The following is a 26594-nucleotide window of genomic DNA, read 5'->3' on the forward strand; positions in this document are numbered from 1 at the left end:
AAAAATCTCAGAGTTAGACATCCATGTTTGCATTTCAAGGATGTCATGCTAGAAGCTATCAGGCACTATTGTAGTGACTCAAGGAGTAATTTGGTGCAGTGTGGCTTTAAAAAAAAAATCAGGATGATTCAGAACATTTAAATGGTGATTTGCAGGGTAAGAAATGTATCGACCACTTGGTATTCTCATCATGTCAAAAGACTCCTAGGTGTTCAGCTCTTTCTGATAATTTACCGCAGCCAGCCTGAGCCAAGTACTCATTTCACAGACTGCAGAAGAGTTGCTCCTCATTTAAACCAAGTGTGAATAAGGGGAAAATGAGGCCCTTTACTCCAGTGGCATTATGCGGTCACTGAATCCACATAGCCCATCTCTTTCTCTTAATCATTATTCTAATGTTTCTAGTATTCAGTCCTCCACTGCTTGCCCTGAGTGCTAATGAGTGACTTGCCCCCTCCAGAGTCTTTCACTTCAAATTGTCTCACATTCTTACCAACTCTTGACAGCTCAAGATAGAAACGTCCACCCTGAACAAGATGGAAAACAGCAGAAAAAGCAAACCCTTAATTTTCACATGCCAAAACAAAGAGAGCTGAACTTTAATTTGGATCTTCAGCAGACAATATGATCATCTCTGGGAAAATGATTCTAATTTATGAGTGAAACTCATAGAAATATTATCCATAACATCATTAGCAGGGCAGACATCCTTCTGTCTCCAGGGCCCTCCAGAGAAGAGAAGGCATCCCCCCCTTCTAAAAATGAATAAAGAAGCTCCAAGACAAGGAGAGGCAACTCCTATTGCCCATCACACAGGTTGGGGTCTGTCTCGAAGGCTGGCAGCATCTTCCAGAGTCACTCGTAACTGAGGACTGCCAATTCCTCACTGAGTTTTCAGCATCTGTAAGGACCAACTCCTCAATTTCTCAGCATCTGATACAGTACATGAAGGTCACATTGCAGTGTGACACAGACCCAACGACACAAAACGTCTAGACTAAGGAAAATTGACAGCCTCCTCCATTTTAAATTTATACCAGATGAAGTGAAACATCAAAGGAGCTCCTTTTAATGGGCTTTTTGGCATGTGGTCCTTTGTTCTTAACAAGTCGGCACCAGCTGCTATGTCCATAATGCCAAGTCAGTAACGTCCCTGGCCAGATTCTTGGCTGATGTAAATCAGTGTCACTCCTCTGAAGGCAGATATTTCTATTGGTTGACATCAGCTGAAGATTTGGCTCCTCATCCTTAGCAGGTGCAAGCTAAAGTAAAATCTTCTGTGCCATATTTCACATTTCTGCTGTCTTCACCATCACTACTGCTGTACACATTCTCAGGATGGAGAGTTAATTAGCATCAGCTGTAGCTACTCAAGTTTCTATACAATAAATTCCATATTGTAAGGAACAGCTTTTGTCTAATTATATCTTGTTCATGTATACATTATATATATATTTCCCACACACACTAATCTTGTACTCTGGGTCATTGAGTGGTGACTTTCCCATAAACAGAAGATGAGGTGAGAACACCAGATAGGCCACATTCATTCATTGCAATATTTCAAATACTATTTAATAACTGAAAGTAAATACTATTAATAGTCTTCAGTCTTAAGATAGCCTACATTAGCCCATCCTGATTACCATGAGTATATATTAGTTTAAAGGTGACCTAAAAATATTTCCTTGATATACAAACACCTCAAATACCAGGGGCTTTTCAATGGGTATTTAAAACAAAAACATTTTTTTGCTTTGCAGGTAGCAGCATATCGAAATCCCACAGTGCCAGCTGTTCTGATTTTAATCCAGTACAAGTGTGTGTGTGTGTATATATATATATATAGACATGCACACTACATAAAAAAATTAAAATAGCTCTTGAAACAAATTAAAGTTTAGTTATTTACCCTTTCAGCACTTGTTAATAAAACTCTTGTTTGAGAAGGACACAGAAGCCTATAATCATCTGGGGCCATTCAACATCCCAAAAGCCCAGATCCCATCTCAGTTTTTCCCATTCACTGTCTTGGGCTTCTTTAATTAAGTAAATTATGCTTTCAAGTCACCTGCCACTCTCTTTGGGAAAAAAGTATAAGCAACTACAATACCAGCTCTCTGATCTGTCTTGTTCACTGCTTTAAGTGTGTTCTTCTCCATCTTGAGTGCTTCATTCCTGACTTCTGCAGGAGAAGTGATGCTGGCAATACAGTCCCCCCAAACCCCCCTGTGCCAGGGCTGGTTCCCAGCGCCCGCGCTTACTGCCGCCCCTGCTCACGCCCATCACCGTCGCGTCATATTCACCTTCCTTTGCTGACTCATGCATACCTCATAATCCCGATTTCCCTACTTTTGGGTAGTTTACGTACAACTGCGATTCACAAGACGCCCTTTTGCCATCTCCCTCCACCCTCCTCGCACTGAGTGCCGCATCCTCCGCATCCTCTCCATCGCAACGCAGGGCTGCAGGAACAAGCAGGGCACCTACTGTCAAAACAGGATTTACATTTGTCTCCACCTCAGCTATTCTTCCTTAATAACCCTGCACAGCAGTTTTGGGCAGGACAACAAAAGAAAAACAAAAGTGTAGATGCTATAAAAGTTGAAGTGTTAGCAGAAATTATTCAGGTTTATAATATAGCTGAGGTTTGTGAAGGTGCTCAGGCATCAAGGCGTTTACGATTATCTAAGCTTATACAGATAAATTTAGATGTTAGCATTTATAATCTTTCATAGTAAAGTGATGATAATGTTTAATCAAGAGGTCAAAATGAATATAAAGTTGTCCCATTTTCTTCTCTTTGCCCCTTTTTAATAATTCAGCGTAGAGCCCAGTAGGTAATAGATTGTAAAAGATGGATGGAAAACTAGATGTTCATGTGGAATATGTTCTTCATGAAAGGTAGGAGAGAAATTGGGATTAAAAATGCTCCTGTCTTCAGCAGAAACAAGACTAATCTCTTCATTTTTAACTTAACTTGTATTTATGAGACATCAGCTACAGACAGTAAAGGAAATTGCAGCATTCACTTAAAAGCAGCGTTAGCAAGTTCTGACAGCTTGTTAAAAGCCATGACCGAAGGCAGGGTGATGCACATCCATCACCTGTGACAAGGACTTCATGGAGCTTGGCCTGGGCTTACCCTTGGTCATACCTCTGAGGTAGGTCGTGTGGCTCTCAGTGGGCTGTTTCACATTAACGGGTACACGTTCCTTAAGCTGCCCAAGGGATTGAAATACTGTCCACTCATTAAAAATAAGCACAATTATGTCCTACCACTCTATGTCCTCCCACATTTCAAGTCTGACTTCACATGTAACATAGATTTTCCAGCACTTACAGTCCAATTTCTTGCCAGATAATGGAAGCAAAATACCCAAAGCAAAGGAGCCAGTAGAAGATACAGTCCATAGCGGTGAAATCACAAGATCATATTCCATCCTTGGGATGCTATAGCATGAAACATGGCTTTGAACGCTAACTGAGTCTGAGAGATTTGGATTTCTAAGTATAATTACCATTCGGAGCATAGCCCAACATTTACTTTTCATTAATATTCCTAAAATATCCTTTTCATATGTGGCACATTGTGGAAATATATACCTCTGGAGATTATCTGGACCAACCTCCTGCTGAAAGCAGGGCCTTAGATTAGGTTATCCAGGTCCACGTAAAGCCAAGTCTTGAATACTTGGATTTGAACATGAAGTAGTATGAGTAATGCTATAAGTAGAGTCATCATTACTTTAGTGAAGCCACGTGAAAAATTAGTAAAAAGACACTCCAAAGAGGCCATAACTCAACTGGCCCTATAGGAAGGAAACAGCAAACCTGGCCCCAGTACCTGTAAAGCAGAGAAGTATTTGGGTGCCCATTCCACTTCAGATCCTAAAAAGGCAGCCTATACATCCTGGAAACTACATTTACAGATTTCATACAGAAAAGTCTAGCCTCGAAAGTAATTTTTCTTTTTTTTTTTTTTCCTTGCCATGGTGATGTTATTACCACTTGTATTTCTGCTGGCAGGAAGCTATTGCCTACAGCTGCAAACTAATATAAACTCAAACTTTCTGGGTCATCAGAAATGTGATGGACAAAGTGCTGTCCGCAGTTCCTTCATCCATAAGATAACTATGTTAAAGTATTTACACAGTGTCAAAAGTTGTTCACTGCCCCTTCTTTGCTAGTTCTTCCTTCTTCTTAAACATTTCATCTCACAAACATTTTATTGCATAAACATATAGCGCACCAAAGCTTAATATGAATGGATTTGAGCTAGCATACACTGGAGGAAAAAATATCTAAAAGAATTGGGAATCTGTAATGGTATAAACAACTTTGCTGATGGGGTAGTTATTTTGCGGTGTTCATAAAGCAGCATCTTGCAATACAGGTCTTGTAATATTCAGCTGTATACACAGAAGTGCCACAGCAAAAAGCGGGAAGGCAACAGTGTCCCATTATAACTTTCTTTAGATATTTAAAACTAGTCCAGGAAAAAAACCATATAACAGGCTGTAGCAGATTTGCACCAGAATGGAGTATTGGACCTTAGAGATCACTTCTCTGCCTCTCTTCACCCTTTTTCGGAACCCAAGGGAACTCACTTTTTCATTTTCTCCCAGGTTAAAATCATAGCAACTGCCTTTCATTTTAATGAGCAGTGAGGATGTCTCATGCATTTAACTAAGTTTCTTATAATTTGTCACATTTAATGGCTGATGGCTATGCAAGAGCTCATTACTTTGGGGATCCTGGAGACAAAGACTGTTGTTTTGAAGCATTATTCTGGCTGTTTATACAAATTTCACACAGGAAAGTTGTAGTAAGCTGATAAACACCTTCATATATATTACAAAGGGTGTGATCAAGAGAAATGTATATCTTTACGTTCTACATTATTGCTTACACAAAAGGTGGAAGCAGTTAAAAAGGTAACACTTCCCATGTTTATTTACACCTGTATTCTTGTGTATACAAATGGTGGAAGTCCTTTTTCAAAAACCAGTATTTCTGAGCTGGTTACCTCACTTATTTCCTCTTTTTAGTAAAACTGTGAAACCAAGAGCAGTGTCCTATTTCACTTTCTAATTACTTCTAGTAAAAGTGATTCCTTCATGGCCACCACTGTATCACCAAGCCCAGGGAAGGCTCGATATTATTCTAATCCTTGTTTCTGCGGTACATCACAGAGAGACCTTAGATGGTGTTGGACAAAGCCTTGAATACATAAATTCTTCCTACAGAAACTTCAGGAAGACATTGTTATTTGAAATTAGGACGGTATGCAATGAAGTCCAAAGCTGAAACGCTTAATTTGCTGGTGCCAGTCAGTGGAAGGTCCTCACCAACCCTCACCCCTTTACCTTTCTCCCCCTAAACCCTTTAGCACCAGTTGGCATCTCCCCTCTCCTGCTCTCCACTGTGCCATCTCCCCTTCAACAACAGACAACCTGGATTACACCTTCTCACCATTTGCACCTCAACAACCGCAGGAGCAGTCCCACTGATGGCAGTGGGGTAACACCAAGGTGCAAAAGAATGGGGCAGCCTGGGTTTTTGTACCTTGTCCTGCCCCTGAGACAGCACGCGGCTTCTCATCCTTTGCTTTTTTCCCATTTGCACACTGGGAAAATGAAGGTACAAATGAATCTTAGGAAGTAGCTTATGTTCATATACTGACCCTTAGATCAAACCGCCCACATCAGAACAGGGTAATTGCAATTAAATGTAGCCCAAGGTCACAGAGATACATGGGGGGTAAGTTTTAACCTTAGTGCTTTTGGTAAAAACCAGACTCACTCATTGACATTCTTCCCATCCACACTCCCTTCCTGGAGAGTCGATAAACTTCACTGTGGTTATTCAAGTGCACTGTAAAATAGCTGCTACAGCCCAGTGCAGCAGAAGCTGTACCACTCTGGGCATGAAGCAATCCCCACGGTACCTTTCCCTTCCCCGGGCGCAATGTTGCAAAGAAAATCTTATGTTTGCAAAATGCTTGGAGATGTCTGAAACAAATGCGTTAAAGATTTGCAAACCATTTACCTGGAGCCATTAGTTATAAAAGCCTAGGCTTATTACTATAGCCTTCTAAATAAAAGCTGAAAAGAAGATCATTTTTAATTGCAAGGAGCACGAAGCCAAGCTCAGTGCAGCCATCTCCTTCTTAAAAAAGAAATTCAGCCCTTATACAAAGAAAGACCTAATTATTTTCAGAGGCTAAGTGCTTGCATGTTGCTGGGAGAAAGAAAAATAAATTATAATTATAAATGGTTAAAAGTAGAGGTTTAATGCAGAAAACACAGGCAGAGCTTTCTCTATCATCTGATGAGCAGCATGCAACACTAACATGGCAAATATATTCATGGTAGTCCTGGAACTGAAAATGTCTGGGTTGTGCTCTGACTCACCGTGCCTTTGCAGAAGCAAGGATTACTGTTATCTGCTCACATAAAATCACTGTGGTGGGTCTGTTCCAGCCTGAACCTCTGCTCCACCAGACTGAGGTTTGTGGAAATTACTTACCTGCCTCATCGCTTGAATTAGGAAGCTGGAGAGAAAATGTAGCGTGATAGCTGCCAGACTGCTTACCATCATCTTTCTCTGTTGTTGCTACATTATTAGGTCCTCTGGGTATATCCACAAATGCTGGAAGTTCAGAAACAAAGACACTTTGCAAAGGGTATTTACTACCCAAATAGCCTTCATTTGTTTTCTCTTTATTAATCACATTATTTTCTGTTAAGTGGGCACTCAAGTTTGATCTGAGTGGAGTCTCGTTTTCTCCTAGGAGCTTTGTTTGAAATATCACCTCTATTGGCTCTCCATTAGCTATGCCATCTACTCCATCTGCTGTTAATCTAGACGAACTGCAATTTATATGGAAGGACAACACTGATCTATGAATTTTTTGGTAGTTAATTCGAGGTTGGTCAATGCATACATTGAGCGACTTGTCTAAATAATAGATGGTATTTGGACACTGCTGAGAAACCTGAAGGTGGACACACGAGGTGAAAGAAGGTGGTACTCCCTCTCTCCCATCACTGCTTTGAAGACCCACGCCGTTCTCCTTGTTTCCAGGGTCAAAAAGCTGTTTTCGTGGCTCTTCGCCTAATTGTGAGCAGGATTCAGAAATCTTTAATGGAGAGGCACACTGGTTTGCTTTGCCGGGTGGAGGCCAGCAACGGAAGGCAGCAGGGACTTTGCTTGAGGCTGGGGACACGGTGCTGGGCTCTTGCACAGCCCCGGGTCCACGTGCTGGGTCGCTGGAGCCCACAGCAACACGCCTGGCAGTAATAGTTATGGAGGCAAACCCTTTCTGCTGGTTTTGACACTGTTTTTCCTCTGCGATGGGAGAGTCCAATGGAGAAGTGGCATTGTCTAAAGATGCTTGAATTTCTAATCTGCTGGGAAGTACCATAAATACTCTGTTAATGCCGACTGAACCATGGTTAGCCAAAGATTGCTTCGTGTGATAAGCTCTGGGCTGGGGGATCATGGACTGCATAGGCAAAGCGGGCCAATTTTCTTTTGATTTATTCTCATCAGTCATCTGTGAAATGACTATCATCGGTGAAATCAATGTTGTATTTTGTGATGACAGAGATTCCTGCAAAGGAAAAGATTCATATTGTCTACGTACTCTATTATAATATATGTAACTGTTTCTCATGTACCGTCTATCACACCAGACAGTTTTGTTTGAGATTTCATGTTAACTTTCTATTCATACTAACTGTTTTGTCACTTAAAAACACAGGCTCTTGAAATCAGCTCTGAAATGCCTGGGAGACTTCAATGAAAACCTTATCACTCTGGCGCAAAAAAATTTAAAAATGTGTATTCTATACAATTATTTCAGTATTTAACCCATTGTCGCAGCTGGGATTTGTGGCTGCTATGTTTGTTTAAAAATGGACATGTCAAAGGCAATTGCCAGTTGCAGACTCTAAACTGCTCTTTCATGATGGACTGCTGGAATTTAAAATGCATTTAAATATACTACAGATCATTATCCTGAAGGTCCACATGTGCCATCACATGCTGCAGAGGACATGTGGGCACCAGGGTCATGACTGCTCTACAACTTCACCGGTTATAAAGCATGGAAAAACTTCTCCATGTTCTCTCCCACAAAAGTGATATAATTACCTATAAGGGCTCCAGGTACTGTTTTAATTCATTAGTTCCCTCTTACTTGTGATTACTTGGTGGCATCTATCAATGATGTAAAACTACATATGTCCAAGAGTGATTGACAGTGGCCCAGATTCATTTTTCCAACCGTGACAGGAAACATCTATCTTGATAGACCGTACATTACTTCACTCGATGTGACAAAGGAGGTGCTTTTACGTTAAAGCTAACCTGAGTTTAAAATCTCCTGCTATTATTATCCACATGGCTGGTCACATAAGTCACATGCAATAAAGCATCTGGCCTAATCTCATTGCTGCTGTAAATTGGCTGATTAGATTGCTCCTGCCCTGTGTTCCTAGATCTCCCAATTCTAATAGAAAAAAAAAAAACACTGAACTGGCATGCAAAAATCTGAGGATTAGCTTCATAATGAAAGCTCATCCAAGTTCATTTGGGGTTTAGGTGCCATTTGCTAGCTGTACTGCTCCTGCTTGTTACAAATTCATCTCAGTCATCTCTGGGTGTCTATCATCCGATAATCAATGCCCGTACTTGACAAGCATTTCACAAAACATAATATTCTTCTTCCTCTAGGAAGACTATGTGAGTGACAGAATTGTGACCTCCTGGGTGCCACGGTCATCCTTCTCACGGCTTGGGTGCTGGAGTCGGGACACGGCACCAAAGCCCATGGGGAAAACCAAAACCATTCCTGGTCTCCTGGGCTCCATGCATGGAAACAACACAGAAAACAGGCTCCTTTGTGACTCTTGGGAAGGCTGATTTGGGGACCCAAACAGGTAGAGGTAGATCAAGAGTTTATTAACGAGGTGAAATGCCAAGTAAATTTTATCAATTCTTTAAACCAGCTGCCTGTGGTTTTGACAATTCAATAATTTCACAGCCCCAGGGAAAGCATTTTCTTCCTTCTTTGTTTCTTTCATGCTTTGTAACAACATTTGCCTCATATTTTCTGCACTGCATTTACTTCTACCTACAGGTTTAAGACCTTTGCATGCCTTCCAAAACTCTCAACTTCCCCAAGATTTCAACAGCACACCAAAAAAGAATGTTCCTTGAAATACTTTATTTTGGATGCATCTCTCATACTCCAGTAGTTAATTTGACATTTATTTCTTTTGTTAAGGGCTGCACAGATGGAGACATTCTGCAAGAGTCCAAAGGCATGTCAAAAATGCTCCTGATTAGCTTCAAACTCAAGCACCAATATTTTAAATAATTTACTTTTCCTTTTTCTGCTTGAATATATGTATTCATTCTTCCCTCCTCCCAATCTTTGGCAAAGAAATGTATCTTTAAGGTTTGACCTGCTGATCCTATACTCATTGGGATCTTTCAAGCTTCACTGCATCTTGTGAAAAAAAATATGCACTTACACAAAGTAATTGTGGTGAACTGAAAACCTCAGGCTTTATCTTGAGAACATTAGACAGAGTGTAGTGATATTTGGGATACCACTTGATTTAGTCTCCTGGCGTGTTTTTAACAACTTTTTTCCCCCCACAAAACATGCAGTTTTTTCCCCTTTACCAAGAGCTCACAGAATCACAACATTTAGCCATCATTTTATTAGGCTTTTCTGCTGCTTAAGCTAAGCCTAGCTAAACAAAACCAAATCAAATACCCTGCTCAGCAATCAGCGACTGTTTTTTAAACCTGAATGCATTCTGCTGACTGCTATCTAAACACAATTTATTTATTTTACCTTGGTAGAGCTTGATTTTCTCTCCGCAGCACTCTCCCGCTGAAGGCCTGTGCATGTCCTCTGACCGTCAGTGCCCCATTGCTTTTGTGTCACTCCTGGGGAAAAAATGCAGAGAAAGAAATATTATTTTCAGTGTCCTGGAGGCGATGAGTTAGAAAACGTGGGTTTAAATGGAGACCAAGCAGGAAGGAAAGAGCTACTGTAAATGATCTGATTGCCCTGGGACCTGGTTATTGGAGGGATGATCCTGTTTCTCCCTCTTCCCTCAAAACACGCCTGGGACCCTGTTGTGAAAATGTGTGTGTGGACTGCCTCACAGTGTGTTCAGGGCTGATCCAAAACTTGAATATGTCTGCTTTTGTCTTCCGTGGCTTCAGGTGTGAGTGTGGAGGATTCGGGGAAGATGGGAAATGCGGATTTCGACAAATGTCACTTTTGTCTAGTCTGCAGAACTGGGAGCACAAATGAGCGCATTAATGGGCTGCATGCTACGAGTTTGTTTTCATTTGAGCTAAGCCACCTTCACATTTAAAGAACTACAGTAATTTTAAATCATATTCACAAATTCTATTACATCATAACTTTTCTAGTTCAGTGATACTATTACATCAGTACATCGCGCTCTGATTTTGTCATCTTTTGTTTTCTGTGAGCACTAGCCTGCCTGCAGCTTTTTACACAGAGCTAATTTCCATACAACATGGAGTCTGGGCTATTGCAGTGATGCATTACATCTGCTGTCAACAGTTTTGCCAGAAATTACATTACTTTCTATTTTGTAGTAAGTGTCCAAAATTAATTTTCAAAAATTCTCTGTTTGGGCTGAAATCTCTTGACATTACTGGCTGTTGCTTTATAGCAACAAGTCACACCACTAGTAAGACCTTTTGTATTTTGTTTCTTTCACTTAGGCAGCCTGCCACAGAAGTTGATAATTTTTTACTAAGTGGAATTTCAGTTTCCATGTAACATTATATTAACAAAGGAATATAAATCAGCTCCACTTTAAGAAGTGTTCATTAAAGCATATCCACCATAGCAGGCTTCCTGGCTTCATCTCCATGGGTGCAGCTAAGGAGTAGGAGAGGAAGAGGAAGGTATCAGGTCTATCCCCCAGCGAGAGATCTCCTTGAGTCCCACCACAGAACAGAAATCACAAAACACTCACGGGAGGTTTGACAAACCTTCTACTTTAATAAAGTATACTTTAATGCTTTACTGGCACAGCTCCAAGATGCCAAGGCCACTGCGTATATTCATAGCTGGCATAGCTGTTTGCTTTTGTCATTGAGCAACAGAAAGTCCTGAGCAACAGAGAAAACAGCTGGACTCATTAGCCACAGTACGGAAAAAAAAAAAAGAGAATCCAGAAAATAGCCAGAGCAGGGGGCCCACTAGACATTTTTTGGCAAAGAAATAATGCACGGTTGCAATCAGTGAAAATGCAATGAACCTGATCTAGCACTGGATCGTGGTAACTGCTGGCAGAAACCAGGGGTGGGATGCCCTTGGCGCCTGCTCCTCACCCTGTGGTGGTACACGGAGAGAAGGAGGTGCTGTGCTTTCTGTGAAGGACAAAATCCACCTGCATCCACAAGCAGTGGGATGGGGTAACTGCTGGGTGAGCCCTACGGAAAGGTTATTTTCAGTGTATCAGTAGTGCGATGAATTACACGTGAATACCCTCACAATGAAGAGCTGCTACATATGCTGTCTTATTTACTTTTTAAAACAACTGAACAGGGAATAACTTGCAGAGAAGGATAAAGGAGAAATTCTTGGACTGAGTTAAGGCAAGACCTCAAAAAATCCAAATGTTTGATAAAAAAAAATATGTAATTAAAGCGACTTCAACTAAGTTATCAATATTTCCCTCAAATGCTTTACAGTAAGAAAACCACAGTTGTCTCAGATCGAGCTGGAAAGCTACAACAGGAGAACATCAACTTGTGAATGTCAACCATTGCACGAGGAAATCCAGAAGGCTGGCCGGAGATAAATCAGATCCAGAGAGGCATGTTTTGCCAGATGGCCTTTCATGAATTTCATTCAAATGTATTTTCGGCACAAGAGAAAGACTGAGTACTACAGGGTCAGACAAGAACAAGTTGTCAAAGTCCATGCCGTAGATTACATACAAGTTATTCTTATCAGAGTAACCTCCTGTGATTAGCAATAATCTGTAGGTAGGACCTTCCAATTTCCCACAGATCCCTTGGAATAGATTGGTTAATTCTTGCTTGTCTAGCTTTAAAAAGTAGCTGTTTCTGCAGCAGGAGAGATAGAAAGAAGTGAGGTGGGAAGAAGAAGAGGAGGAAATGTTTATTTTCTTTGCTAGATCATCCAGAGTGGAGTTTTGCATTGCATTTTGTACCATATCCCGTGCAATGACATTCTCATATTACTATGGTAATCCTATTGTTGGAAAACCCTCAAACTTTTGCCAAGTCATTTAATCTAGTTGCTAAGATAGATTAAATGGCATTGGTGGCAAAAGCTCTGGTATTTTTCATGATATTATTAAATCTATTCTTGGAAGCTTCACATTTGTTAATTCATGTCAACAGAACAAGCAAAAAAACCCCAAACCTTTAAAATGAGCTTGAATCCGTGCTTGAAATGAAGACACTTCAGAGAGCACAAGGGTTTAGCTGAGATATGTCACATACAGAGTTTTCATACAAATTCTCATTGCTGACAAAACACATCGCGCTGTTACTCTTGTTACACAATGAAATGCAAAGTTCAGTTTTTGCCTGGTGCGAAAGCATGAAAGAAATGGCATTTCAAGTACTTTCCATCTCTGTGGGGAGTATGAGAAACTTATTTTTATGCAAGTTGAAATCCCAAGGATTTGTTTAACCTCCCCGGACCTTCCCTTCCCACCATGAAGCACCTCTCCAGCTTACGAACGGGAGATGCGATGAGGAATAGAGGAGCAATTGCTGGCATATGAATTTTGTCCTATTACATCTTTGCCCTTTTTATTTTTTTCCTCACAAATACTGTTTGTTGAACCAAATGATACGCTCCTTGGCAAGGCATCTGGACATCCGGCTACAGACCAGGGTTTTCCTAATTACGGAGTGCAGCTGGAACCGATTCTCCCAGTCTCGAGTGCCTGGATGTCTGCCTCGGGCCAACTGGCAGCCGGCTCAGATAATGATTCAGAAAAGATGTACTTGTAAATCAGCTTGCTAAAACACAGATAGATTGCAAAGGTGAGGGTGCTGGTGAAAAATAGCGGAGTGCGAGTGTTTGGCATGCACAGGACAGCCCAGTTTGTAGCCAGCTGAGGTTTTGTACAAAACTTGAGACGCACATGAAAACAGTCCATGGATAATGCTATTCTGCCAGTGTTTCAGGTCTTTGCTAGACACATCCAGACTGCCATGCTGGGGGGGTTGTTCGATGACACCCAGAGTGACACTGGGCAGAGCTGGGATGACTTTAGACCATGGGCCCTGGCCTTGTCTCCAGGTTTTGTCATGCAAGTTGCATTCATTTGCTATTCATATGCTGACAAACTTCAAACGCAATGTCAGCACTTCTGATCTCCTCCGCTCTGCTCCAAGCCCTGCTTACTCTGCACTGACCGCGTCTGCCATCCTCCCCGACCCACCAGCGTCACCTCAAAACGAACTCCTCCAGAGGCTCCAGGAACCTCCAGCGCTTCCCTCAAAACACCATAAACAGCATCGCAGAACAAATACGCCGGTATGAAAGGGGGAAATTTCCCCACTTTACCAAAAAAAGATCTTTTTTGTTGATCTTTAGCCCACTAAGAGACCTGTGAGGGGAGTCAGGCTCCCTCTCAGGTCCATGGCAGCCAGGGTCCCTACAGCCCCCAGGTCAGCACTGTTGATTATCCAAAAATGCTCAAATTCCCCACGTGGGACCTGGTAGCTAAAGGACGTTAATGGCTTGGCTGCAGGGTCAGGCATCAGAGCAGTCACTCAGCTAATACAATGTCTTTGGCATCACTTAAAACTTTTTTTTAAGCCTTTTTCTCCTTCTATGCATTATTCCTATCTAAATTATCAGCAGATAAACTATATTATTAAAACCAACTTGGAGGAAGTAATCGATACTTTATTCTGTTTAAAACATTAGATTTGTTTAAATTTGCTTGTGACTTTTTAAATTCAAATATCTAAGGAAGCCTTGAGGAAAAGAGTGCCATCATTAAAGATTCACCATGCTCCCTCTCAGTAAGGCTGGGAGAGATCATAATTCACTTCTTCAGATCTGAAGTGAGTCATCCAGAAAAACCATCCGGACACTACAGACACATCTAAGATGAAAGCTAAGTCAGAATGAACACCAGAATCAAATCCACGTCTTCTGGTCTTCTTCATGTGTCATAAAGAAAGAATATCATAAAATTGCAGAGACTATTGTCATCTAAAATAAAACTGAACAATAAATCTAAAGTTCACATGCCCGGTACTAAAAGCAGAGACAGACGAATGCTGAAAATCCCACCTTACACCGAAGTCCCTGCTGATATTAAATTGATTTATTGGGAATCTGCTGGTGAATGTTGTGTTTACTTGTTAACGGGGAGAGCGATGCATCTCCAGAAAGCCTTGGCACAGGCACAGCCTTGCCATCCTTCAAGGACGTTTTCCCGAGCCTTCAGAAGTGATGTTAAGTTCAAGGAAGAGGTGAGGTGGTGTGTTGGCAGCGGTCTGAAGGCAGCGTCCCAGTGAAGATGGGGCACAGGCAGGGCAGGAAGGCAGCCCCACAGCCACAGGTGGATTTTAATCTCTTATGGTCTCATAAAAACACACCTGACTTTCATCTCTGCAGGATTTGACATTCAGCAACCTTCATGTAAGACTAGACAGTAGCTTTCGCCGAGATACTTAAGGAGCACATGATGTCATCCTGATAGCTCGAACACAGCTAGAAACCACGCTGTACTTAGCCATCAAGAGAGGATGACAGAGGGAGAGCGCATCAGTCCTGTTAAAGCATCTTTGCTGAACTCCTTTTAAGAAGTAGCGTGCCCCTACCTACAATGGGGGTCAAACAGCAATATAGATTTAAAGGAGGAGAAAGCAACTGCCAACTCTTTACTTGAAATCTTTCTTGTCATGAAAAAAACCCAAACCAATACAAACAAGTACTTTGCCACAAAAGGAAGTACTTGAACACAGTTGCACAAAGATAACATTATTTTAAGGCAGCTTTGTTGGGAAGATTTTCAAATCAGAGTATGCAGAACAGGCTGAAATCATTTCGGACTGAACAGGATTCATTATGTAAACAAAATAGAAAAATATTTTTTTAAGATGTCAGGATGGATTTTCTTCTATTACAAGTAGCATCATGAGATTTGTTAACTGAATTATCTTTCCCTGCTTGCACACCTTGAAGCTGTAGCTGGCTGCCTGCAGAGATGATTACAGGATCCGCCATGGAATGGACAAATGAGTTCTGGTCTGCAATCGAAAAGCCAGAAGTCGTAAATCTCTCATTATCCGTGCCATTAGAAGCAAGGTGCTCATCAGGGGGCTAGAAAGAGCACAGGAATTATATCTTGAAACCCATGCATAAGAGAAAAAAATATTGTGTTTTCATTATGCACCGCTATTATTCTTTATCTTCACTTAATAAAATAAAGTGGAGAATCACCTCCAGCATATCTTTCACACACACAGAGACAAAATTAAGTAGATTCTTCACTTTCTCCTTTTCCCCTTTCTGCTCCTTCTCCAAGTTCTATTTCTTTTTTTTTTTTTTAAATTTTCAGTAGTTTGGGGAGGAACACATTCGTAGGTTTCTCTAGGCAGCATAAGCTTACACTAACAAATCTCAGTCCCTGGAAGCAGTGACTAACTCACCAAAACTGCTGAAGCCCAGCTGTGTGGACATAACTCAGGCCAAGGACTCAAATGGGAGTACACTGGAAGATTTAACTGACATAGGTTTGATTTCTTCAGCCCAAATAACATGGTCTGTCACTGGAGCTCCCTGCTGGAGCTCTTCTGAGATCTTTATAAATTGTAGTAGGAGCAGAATGGGGAGCTCAAAAACAGGGTGTTAGGGGGAGGTTATCTGTAAGACATGGAGAATTGGGGTAGATCACGAGGGATAATAAGGTTTAATAGCCAAATCATACCCTTTCATAATTTTTCTCCAGTAGTTTCATTGTAGAAATGGAAGAGATGCCATAAATGTTACAGGTTCCTATTCCTGTGGCAGTGAGAGGAAGAACTGGAGCCAAGGAGCAAGCCATCAATCTCCCCAATGCTGATGAGTCAAATGACAGAGGTCTTGAAGCTCCATGGTTCCCCCCACTTTGGTAGGACTGCCTCCCACCCACCTCTTTGCACTGCTAAAAGCAATGCTAAATTGTCCATATACTTCACCATGATTCTGGGACATAAATACTTTTGTATCATTGGGACACATTTTCCTAGGAGGATTTTCCAAAACAGTGAGACATCATGCACGAGTAGCAAAAAACCAAACTCTCCTTGGAGAAGAGGTCTCCTCTGTAGGTAATCCTGGCAAATTCTGATTCCTGTATGAGATGCTCTGTCCTCACACCAAGGCAAAGGGCAGCACAGGGGAGATGACACGTTTGGTTTCTTGTCCAAGTTCCTGTTTGGTGGCCAGCTTACTCTTTTGGAAAGCTGCTGATACCGAAAAGTTATTTGGGATTTTTTAAACAAGTCCTCCTGTGAGGTCTCAGCAGCTCTGCAGCATCTGCAGAGGAATCACCGGGAGGGGCTTTGTCCTGAAGGTGACGTTTGGGACCATGCGAGAAAAGGCAGATCGATGGCAACCAAAGATGGAGATGAAAGGGTGACAGGCTCTGAAAGTCTGTCACTGGCATGGCACAGGAGGCAGGAGAGGAGAAAAGCCAAGAGCAACGCGGCTGCTGGAGGCTGTTTCATGTAGAAATATGTAGCACTGACTTTTGGGTTAGACAAACTTGAATAAAACATTGAAATATGAACACTAGATGTGCCAGACGTTTGTACAGAAAAGAAGGTAGACAGGAGACAGAGACAAAGAAAGGAGGCGAGTCCAAGCAGCATCAACAATTAAATTTTTCAGGTTCCACTTATCTCTAATTTTATGGCATTCTGAGTACTATTCCTGGTTCAGATCCTTGCACTAAGATGCATTAGGACCTATTGTAACATTATTTGGCTTACTGACCACTGAGCACCTAAGGTGCTCTCAAAATAAAGACGTAACTAATAGAAACATTTCATACAGAATGAGCTATTGGAAGGGATCCTCCACCACTCTCAGAGTTCCCTTCACAGCATGTTATTAAGACATCCACATTTTAGTGACCACGTCCATTTCTGAAAGTACAAGAATGTTTGAGATAGCCAAAAAATTCTTAAGTGACTGTAAACATGACGAATACTATGCATAAGCAAACAAAGGAAAAGCAGTTCTGCAGCCAAAAAGTATATTTATGAAGAGTTATTTTACTGCTATTACGTGTATTCATGTAAAGGTCATAACATGCACAGAATTTGATGGTACAAATGGGTTTTGTAAATAAAAATTCCACCCGTGTTACTCAGAACTGGTAGCAATTACAAAATGTGCACATTTGCCTAAAGCTGCTTATGCATAATAAGAGCTAGAGGTAATTGTTTGGCTTCAGCAGTTCAATATTTCTTACATTTATCTGCTTTTGTAAGAGCATAACTTTAAGACAAGAAGCTGTAGAGAGGACAGGAGAAAACCTGTGCACTGTCTGTTATGCATGCATTTCATGACTCAATATATATCCTGCTGCAGGGATTTTTCACCATGCTTTTGCTTAACTGTGGTATCTGCTTTATCGATCTCCCCCCCCTTTTAATACTCTTAATATAGTGGTGGCTCCAGAAAATGATGTGTGCTGTGGGTACAGATGCTTTTGTCAAGACATCAAAGTAGTGATTCCAAAACACATCTCTGTTAGTCCAATTTTGTTTCCAAAACAAAGAAACAGGATGTTCACATGAGCCAAATTTGACACTGAACGATTTGTACAACGGAACTAAACTCAGTGGAGCAGCAGTCATGCCAGATTTAATATAGTCTTTTCATGTTACTTTTGTATAATAGAAGCATTCATTTTTTGTGTAATACTTGGGATATTATTTCTTTCTGGAAAGTCTTTCACATTAACTGCTGTGATTACAGACATCAGAAACTGCTTGATAATAGGGGATGCAGTCAGCTAAAACCAAGAGAAAGAATCGGTGTTCACAGGATAAAAACACAATAGCTCAGATTTAAATAAGTATGAAGCCTAAAAAGTTAAGTTTCTAGGTCACTAGTTTGATCACAAAGTAAACAGTTCTATTTTGCAGAATCGAAGAATACTATGCAGTTCCCACTAATTTCGGTTGCCACTGACCTGCTTCGATTCTAAGTCTAACAACTCTTCACGCAGCTGAACTTAGTAATTATTCTACCATGTAAAACTTTTTGGTTGGTGAAATATCACCTACGTTTGCCTTTTGAAGGGAAAGTAAAAACCAAATCTCTATTCATAGCGTGCTTTTACCACGCAGCCATGATTTGTTTGATCTTGGAATGAGCTCTTTTGAATTCCATTGCAACAGGTTTAGAAACACAGATCATGCTAGAGATTAAAACAAAAACGTAATAATACCAACATAAAACAGGGCATGGTGGATTTTGGTTTCATCACCAGATTCAACAAAAGATAATTGGTAATTGCCTTTTTTTTTTTTTTTAATCACTCAGGCTTTCAATTCAGAAATGGAGGGTGCAGAAAAGCTTGGAATTGATGATCGAGTGTTAAAGCCCTCAAAACCTCAACTTTTGGCACCTTTGAAATACTGGTTGGCAAGGAGTGAAATTTGGAGTTCTCAAGCTCTCTTTTGGCTGCAGATGTCACCTGGATGAGAAGGAGCAGGGCTGGGAGCTGTCAGCACCCACCCGGTCCCACTGGCCGAGCAGCCTGGCCGGACCCGGCAGCCGTGGCCGCTTTTCCAAGAAGCAATAACCTGCTGCCTAGCAACAACCCAAAACTCATGATTGTATATTCCATCTCTCGTGCAAAACTAAAAGCTCAGATCCCAAATTATTGCATTTGGCAACATCAGAGCTGCAACAGATCGATAAGAAAACGCATTTTCCTTTACTTGCTGCAAGACTTCCTTGCTCTACAGCGTTGCGTTCGTAAAACATACACACATCCCCCAACACATTTTGATGCGAGACCAATCTTAAAGTTATTTCAGTATGTGAATAGTTATTTTCACAATAGTTGTCCCCTAGAAGGGCTACTTCTATGAATAAAGTCATTCACATACCTATACATTTTAATGATGAGGTCACCAAGACTGATTTAGGGCCAAACACAAAGGGTCATGTTCCCGTGGGCATGAGTATGCTGGATAGCATGACACAACTATGCTTGCAGGACAGTTGTCCCTGTGTTTTAGAAGTCCTGATTTCTTCCTAATTATTAGTTACTGCATGTGAAACAATTAAAGAAACAACAACAAAAAACCCCACAACCCTTTTGCACTATGCTCTCTACTTGGATCAAATTTTTAGCCTGATTTCCAGAAGTAATTTGATTTATGCCCTGACCTTCTCTCTGTCCAACCTGGGGCTTTTGAGCTTGTGGGCTGTTTCAAGCAACGTGACAGAAGGGTCGATAGCTGATCTCCGACAAGCTTACTGCAGAAATCAATGGCTTTGTAGAAACGAGAGGCTGCCACGGAGAGAAGTTCACCGGCTCTCCCCTGTATGATCCGTGGACAAGTTTACCAGCCGGGCAGGACATCCACAGTGCCGCATCGCTCGTGACGGGTGCTGCTCCTTGTCCTGGGGGCAGCGAGGAGGCATGGGGTGGGCAGATAGAAGAGGGGGTGGGCAAGGAGATGCGAGGAGGAGGGAGGAGAACCAGGGCGATACTTGGGTCTTGGGGTACCAACTCATAGGCTTCATCAGCTCTGCTGCTCGTGAAATGGCCTCTTTCTTGTTAGCCTCTATTTTCATCTTTTTGTCTTCGTTCTCTAAAAAAATACGGATATCTCATGCTAAGATTATGGAAATTGAGAGGCGTAAAGAAACGTTAAGTGCTGGAGGCCAGTCTAATGATGCTGTAACTGCTTGACCCCAGTATTGCTGTACCTTAGACATAAGCATGTACAACATCTGTCCTGTTTAAAGTCACATAGCAAATCATTACTGGAGTAGTTACCTTCTTAAATGTGCCTGCTATGATAGAAACAGCATTGGATATCCAGATTTTACTACAGAGAATGCCTGGAATAATGCATTGTAAAGTAATAACTGAACAGCTTGGGTTGGTATAATGAAATGCTGAAGTAACTATCTATCGAAGGCAAAATTAAGTAGTTATGGATGTTTACCACCACCACCACCTTGTTTGTCCTACAGTTGTTCTGTTCAGTGACGATCTCTGATCCAGAGCCAACGCATAAGCCATTAAATAATTTAGCTGCACTCTTCATCCAGCACAGCTCCCCCAGCCAGATTCTGGCACCTCTCAATTTTGGTCTTTCCACTGGGTGCTTTGGGACAAGAATTGATCCCAAAGGTCTCTTCAGGTCCACCAGTTACAGGAGACAGACTTTGCCGAATGTGCTTTCAAAAACCTCTTCAGTCATTATCGGTACTCTCTCTAACATTAACCACCATTAAATCCTTCAGCTAGAAGCTGCAGAATGACCTATAGGACATTACCGAGAATTTTCAAGCTTAACAAGGAGTATGCTAAGAGCTCGCAACCCCGTGCTGGTGACACCGATGCTCAGGTGGGACGTGACCAGGGGATGATCTGTCTGAAGCTGAGAGCAATGAACTTTGCATTAGGAGTGGGGGAGATTCATCCTTGTGCAGAGAGGCAGTGCAAGCCTGAACGTTTTGGCAAAGGAGAAGTTCATGTGGAATTTTCTTTTTAGAAAGTTTCAGCTGGAAATTTAGTGTAGACATAAAACTCTACACCCTATCTGCATTGCTACAGCCCTTGTGCAAGCTGTATTTTGAGGTCTCCACTCTCCATTTTGGGCTGGCTCCCAGCTGAACTCTCTCGCGATGCAACACAACTCTCCCCCCTCACCCTCTCTAACCCAAGCAAAAGCACCAAAGAAAAATTCCTTGGAAACAGTCAGCATTTTATGGAACAGGTTGTAATTATTAACCCAACCTCCTTGCGATGGACTTGCACATACACCGGCACAGTGGATTACTCACTGCCAGTTGCATTAACTGATTTAGTTAATATGCGTATTGGCAAACTACAATAACTAGTTCTACCCAGCTTCTGAATCCTTGTGAAAATACAACTCCCACCCTTTTTCACCCCACACCCATAGCCCTGGGGTAGCCTCAGGTAACGAACGCATTACTGAGGGGACACTCTTGTCTGTCACTCTACTGCTGGGCCCACACTTTCCCAGTTTAGAATGGTGTTTTGGCTAAATTCCCTGCCACAAAACCACTGCAGGTAGCTGTGACAGGCCAGTGAAGTACTTCGTTTCCACCAACTATGCTGTCCCTCCTTCCAGAAATAACAATTTCACTTCCCCTCTGATTAGCATGTACCCTCTCTCCTCCTTTCTCACAGTACAACTACATCTTTTTATCCTAATTTTCTTGGACTGATATGCTCAGGTAGATCTTTATGGGATTACTTGAAGTTACTTTGGTTAACTTCCAATGTTTTTTTTAGGATGGCATGGCGTTTTGGCTGTTCTGCTGTTTGCTTTTTTTGGTTTGTAATGGACATTTTTTACATCCACTCAAAAAAGTTACCTTGGTAACTTTTACGTCCAAAGACAAAATGGAGAAGAGCTTGGCCTTTGCTGGGGCACATCGAAATGTGTGCTGAGAGCACTCCGACAGCTGCCCCACCACGAGGAGGCAAACAGGGTCACAAGCCAGTAACGTTTTATTTTAAACTGTGGATGTCTATTCTCCTGTTGGAGCTTGGAGATCCTGTATTTTGTTTCTTGTGATACTTACCTGCAATTTGGTTAGTGAGAATGATAATCAGATGTGTATACACAGGTATCAATCTATACAGTACTGCATTATTCAGGAGAGTTGAGAATAAAAGGCCAATTTTTACAACAGAAGTATTTACTGTAAATTAAAATCCTACCAGCTGAAGCCAACTTTAGAGGATTAGGCCAAGACTCATGTGCTGCCTTAATCACTCAAAAGACTAAGCTCAAATAATGGTAAGAAAGAAAAAGCAAATTCAGGGGGTCCTTTTTTGTACATTGCTTCATATATTCTGGTAATCGCAATCCTATAGCTCATACTGATGTTACACACAGACAGCCACTGCAGGGATACCTGCAACGGCAGGCACAACAGCATGCTTAATCTTACGCTCACTTGGGTTAAAGGTTTTGGCCTCCTTAAACAGATCAAAAAACAGGCTTTCAGGATAGTGCCCTTTTTAAAAAGAATAAAATTAAAATATGCTTATAAGTAAGTACACTATTTGGATGCTTAGTGGGATAGAAGTCATCAATGATGTAAAAAAAAAAAAAGAAACAAAATTTTCAGCAAGTCATTCATGGTATTTTAAATAAAAGGGCAAAAATTTTTCTCATATCCTAAACTGAAAGCATTATTTTGGAAGATCAGTTTAGTCTATGTCATACTGATTTAGGACCATCTTATTACTCTAAATGTATTACTGCAGTAGTTACAGTAATATTGGGATTAACGCCTCGGCCAGAATGTTAATGCTGATAAGTATATAAATACAGATTTATATATTTCATTCACCATTTAAGGAAAATTTATTAATCCACAATTAGGTGGTGGTGGGTTGTTGCTGGTTTTTAAAAATTTAAATAAAGTACTGAAACTGAGCACAAAATGTTTCTGTACTTTGGGTATAAGTTAGTGTTTCTGGCTGTGGTAGCCATGGTGGTAACACTAGGATTTTCAAGGTTGGGGTTTTTGTTGTTGTTTTGGTTTTTTGGTGTTGGTTTTTGGTGGTTTTTTTCCCCCCAGACAGCACTGCCAACTTAGTTCCCTGTTGCTTTTAAAAAGTAATAGCTAAATCAATAAGGTGCTATTGACTTCCCTGAAACTATGGAAGCCAAGGGAAAGTTCCACCATGTCCAAAATTTGTTCTTCCAAAACCCCTGCTCTTCTACCAAAGCTTCCAGTTAGCAGTTACTTATCGGCAGAGCTGGATTAAGATCTGGAATATACTAACCCCAAATTATTATAACTTCAGGCTCGGATTCTTGGAATAAACTCCTCCTTTGGGGAGCCAACCCCAAGGTTAGCTCCATCAGGCTGGGTCAAAACTAATGGAGAAAGAAGGAGGGAAGAAAGCCTACATGGTATGAAGTAATGCTGTAATAAAATACAGTATTTCCCCGAATGAGGATTTTCCAATACCTTTGCCTACAGCAAGTTATGATAACAGCCGCTGCTTTGTATGAAGAAATAAACAGCCTTGTGTTACTGACCTCTATCACATATAGCCATGAAATCAGAGTGCAATTGTAGTTATTTGCTGCTTTTTAGATATTCATTTCTCTTCCCCGGTGCTTAAGAGGGCTGACTGAAGGCAGTTTATACTAGATTAGGCTTCCAACACCTTCATGCATTATAGACTTCCAAACACATTTTTTCCCTCTCAGAAGGTGAAAATGTTGAGTCATTTCTTTTAAAGATCTGATGGACGTTACTGCTTAGAAAAAGAAAATGCTGGAGGATCAAGGTAGGGCTAAGAGAAACACGGTCGGCCGGCCACGGCCCCAGAGAGCATCTCCCCAAATTCCCCGGGACTCGGGCTCCCAGCTCCTCTCTTTCGCTCTGCTCGCCCTTTCCCGGCTTAAATCAACCGGGCACTAGCAGCTTAGCCGAGATCATACCATGGATTAACACGGGCTCATCGGCTGGAACCGTGTGCCAGAAATAATTATGGTTTAAAATGCAAGAGCCTGGCAGGAAGGGATTGTCATTTGTGAAGCCAGTCCATTTAATGGAGAAATAACCCGCATATTACAGGAGAGGATAATTTGGCAGTTACAGTTTCAGTGGCTCAGAGACATAAAATACAGTCTCATCAATGTGTAAGATTAGAAGTAATTAGCCCCTATATGGTAAAGTCATCAGTTAGAAACTAGACTCCATCTGGGGACTTTTTGTAATGATGCCTCAGGGACAAGTAAGATGGGACCTTTGACTTACATGATTTGAAGGGGACTGAGACCTAATTAAATCTGCAAAGATGCAGTAACTGCAGTAAAAGGGATTTTTAAATATGAACATATTCCCTTTCTCTAAACAAACTAGGTGTATTACACTCCGGAACAGTAAGAGAATTAATCAAAAGACAGTGAGCAAACAGCTGCTGTGCAGCTGCCAAATAGAGGATGATACAGGATTATACAGAATTGAAGAACATTTAATAAGAACTGAAGAATATTTAATAGTTCTTTTCGGAAGGATAAGGTTTTATTTAATTGTGGTGAAAACCAAACACACAACCCCCATCGTAAATCCAAGAGAGTATGTTTTTTTTAAATCGGTTTCTCAAAATGCATGTTATAATAAACACTGATTGCCTTAAATAAATAAAAGCTAATTCTCTTGCAGAAATAATATACAATTTACTTTTTCACTCATTACAAAAAAACACACTTGCAGCTTTTCAAATAGGGATACACAGAGCTATTATATTTTTGCTACTGAGTTCCATAAAGCACTTACCATCCTCCATTTTCTTAAAAAGGCTTGGCACTTTGTACCGGAGAAAGGAAAAATTTTAAGTTAGCTTCTCAGCAATGATTGCCTCATTTACATGATCTATCTTCTCCCAAGGAAAAAAAAAAAAACCCACACTCTATGATATTAATATTTTTCTACCATAACTCAATACTCTGCATTTTGTCAATGCAGAGCTGAATCGTTAAAGCTTGGAAGCTAAATGGAAAAGTATTTTAAAGCCATGAACAAAGAGTGGATCAACAGAAATGTACTGATCTCAAGGAGAAAAGAGTACCGAGATGACACATGTAGGTTTATACGCTTCATCATGCTGCTGAAAAAAGACTAATTAAAACGGCATCAAATTCATATGTAGGCAGGTCAACGCTGAAAGAAGTTACCACCTAGCCAAAAACTTCAGGTGATTTTTTTTTCCTACATTTGTAAAAAAGTCTTAGAAACAATTGGATCCTTGCACTTATGATGGTGGTGGGGCTATATTTTTAATTTATTTATTTTATAAAAGAACCATCTTCAGCCATTCCTGAGTCAATTCAGTATTTTAATCTACCATAAAACGTCTGTAAAATTATACACTGTTTGGGATTGCCTGTAGAATTGTGAACTCAATAATTCTTACTTCAGCCAGACTTGGTGAAAGGATATCAAACCAAGCCTCCAGCTACAAATACATTATCCCATACAACACATCCACAGTCAACTGTACAACAACTAAAAACATGTTATTAACAGGATGACCAAGACCATTCACTTAACAAAAAGAGCCCCATACAAACCAACCACTGACAATAAAGAAGTCCCCATGGCATCTCCTTGGGGATGTACAGAGCTGTCGTAACGCAAAGGCTGCCATGCTGGTCTCTGAAAACGAACCAGCCACCACCGGCATTTCAAAACTAATTAGTGTTTTCCTTTAACTACAGCGCACACATACGAAACGGTTTCTCCTCTGCACAGTAGGGTCTACACTGTTTGGTCTGTTCCTTATGTCGTTTCTGTGGATATCCATCTGTGCATAATGCAATTCCACCAGCAGCTGTATCGAAGAAGTTCAGTGGACTCCTTCCTTACAAGAAAAGAAAATGTAACCACTTTGTTTTTAGTAGAAGAGCACGATGAGCTTGATGGCTAGTCAATCACCACGAGAAAAATCAACAACAATCTAAATGCTCCAGTATTTCAAGCCTTCAAGTGACCTTTCAAGAGGATTTCAGTTTGAAAATACAATATGAGGAAAAGCTATGGATTTTGGAATTCATCTTATATACAAAGCCTTTGCTAAATGTCTCTTAGAGATTGCTAGAAATGTAAAATAAACAACAGTGGGGATCAAAGCTAGGAAAAAATGAATTAAGGAAAAGGTGGGCTGGTGTCCAGCCGGTGATCTGGGTCAAGAAATATATACGTAACTATTTGTCTTTGATTACGTGTGTTGGAAATACCACTCGGCTTTCAGCAGGAGAGCAATCTCGCCTCATATAGTCAGTTAGACAAACTGGGAAAGACAGAGGTGCACAGAGGGAAAAAAAGGGAAACCCTCACAGGAAAAAGTAGTCCCACCCTAACAGAGCAGTCCCTGTGCAGGAAAATGCAATGGAGGGAAGGGAAGAGGAGAGCTTTACTGGGAAAACCCTGGGGACTAAGGAGGAGGCCTGCAAAGAGAGCCTGGCTCCATCTACACCAGAATAGAACAGCACAGTTAATGCTTTTAAAGCTGAGAGTCTTCTTGGTTGGTGGTTTTTTGTTGGGTTTTTTTTTGCCTTGGGTTTTTTTCTCCAACTAAAAGCTAAAGAAAAGTTGGTTATAAAAGCCTCTGTATCTTTGGACAGAGTAGAGAGGGAGAGTCTCAGGTTAAAAAAAAAAAAAAATAATTGCAAAGAACAGTCAAGACAAGGAAGACTGCATTTATACATGGAGCGTAAAAATAGCAACCGAAGCAATACTAACTGTGTGGGTCTGAATGAGAATACGTAGCGTAGAAGCG

The 26594-nt window shown here is 41.0% G+C and overlaps 1 protein-coding gene across 2 annotated transcripts in view; it reads right to left on the reverse strand.

The window, feature by feature from the left end:
- The window catches only part of C11H10orf90 (chromosome 11 C10orf90 homolog), a 65528-nt gene that overhangs the window by 24116 nt on the left and 14818 nt on the right, over nt 1-26594 (reverse strand). Inside the window, exons 2-3 of one of the 2 annotated variants that reach the window (XM_069797208.1) lie at nt 9875-9969; nt 6598-7618 (exon numbers count right to left, since the gene is read on the reverse strand). In XM_069797208.1, the coding sequence (XP_069653309.1) occupies nt 6598-7618; nt 9875-9969 (1116 nt within the window). Of the gene's footprint in view, nt 1-6531; nt 7619-9874; nt 9970-26594 lie in introns of both variants that reach the window. The other variant, XM_069797207.1, reaches the window with a different exon arrangement.

The sequence above is a fragment of the Haliaeetus albicilla genome, chromosome 11, assembly GCF_947461875.1.
Source record: "Haliaeetus albicilla chromosome 11, bHalAlb1.1, whole genome shotgun sequence".
In the NCBI taxonomy this organism is placed as follows: Eukaryota; Metazoa; Chordata; class Aves; order Accipitriformes; family Accipitridae; genus Haliaeetus; species Haliaeetus albicilla.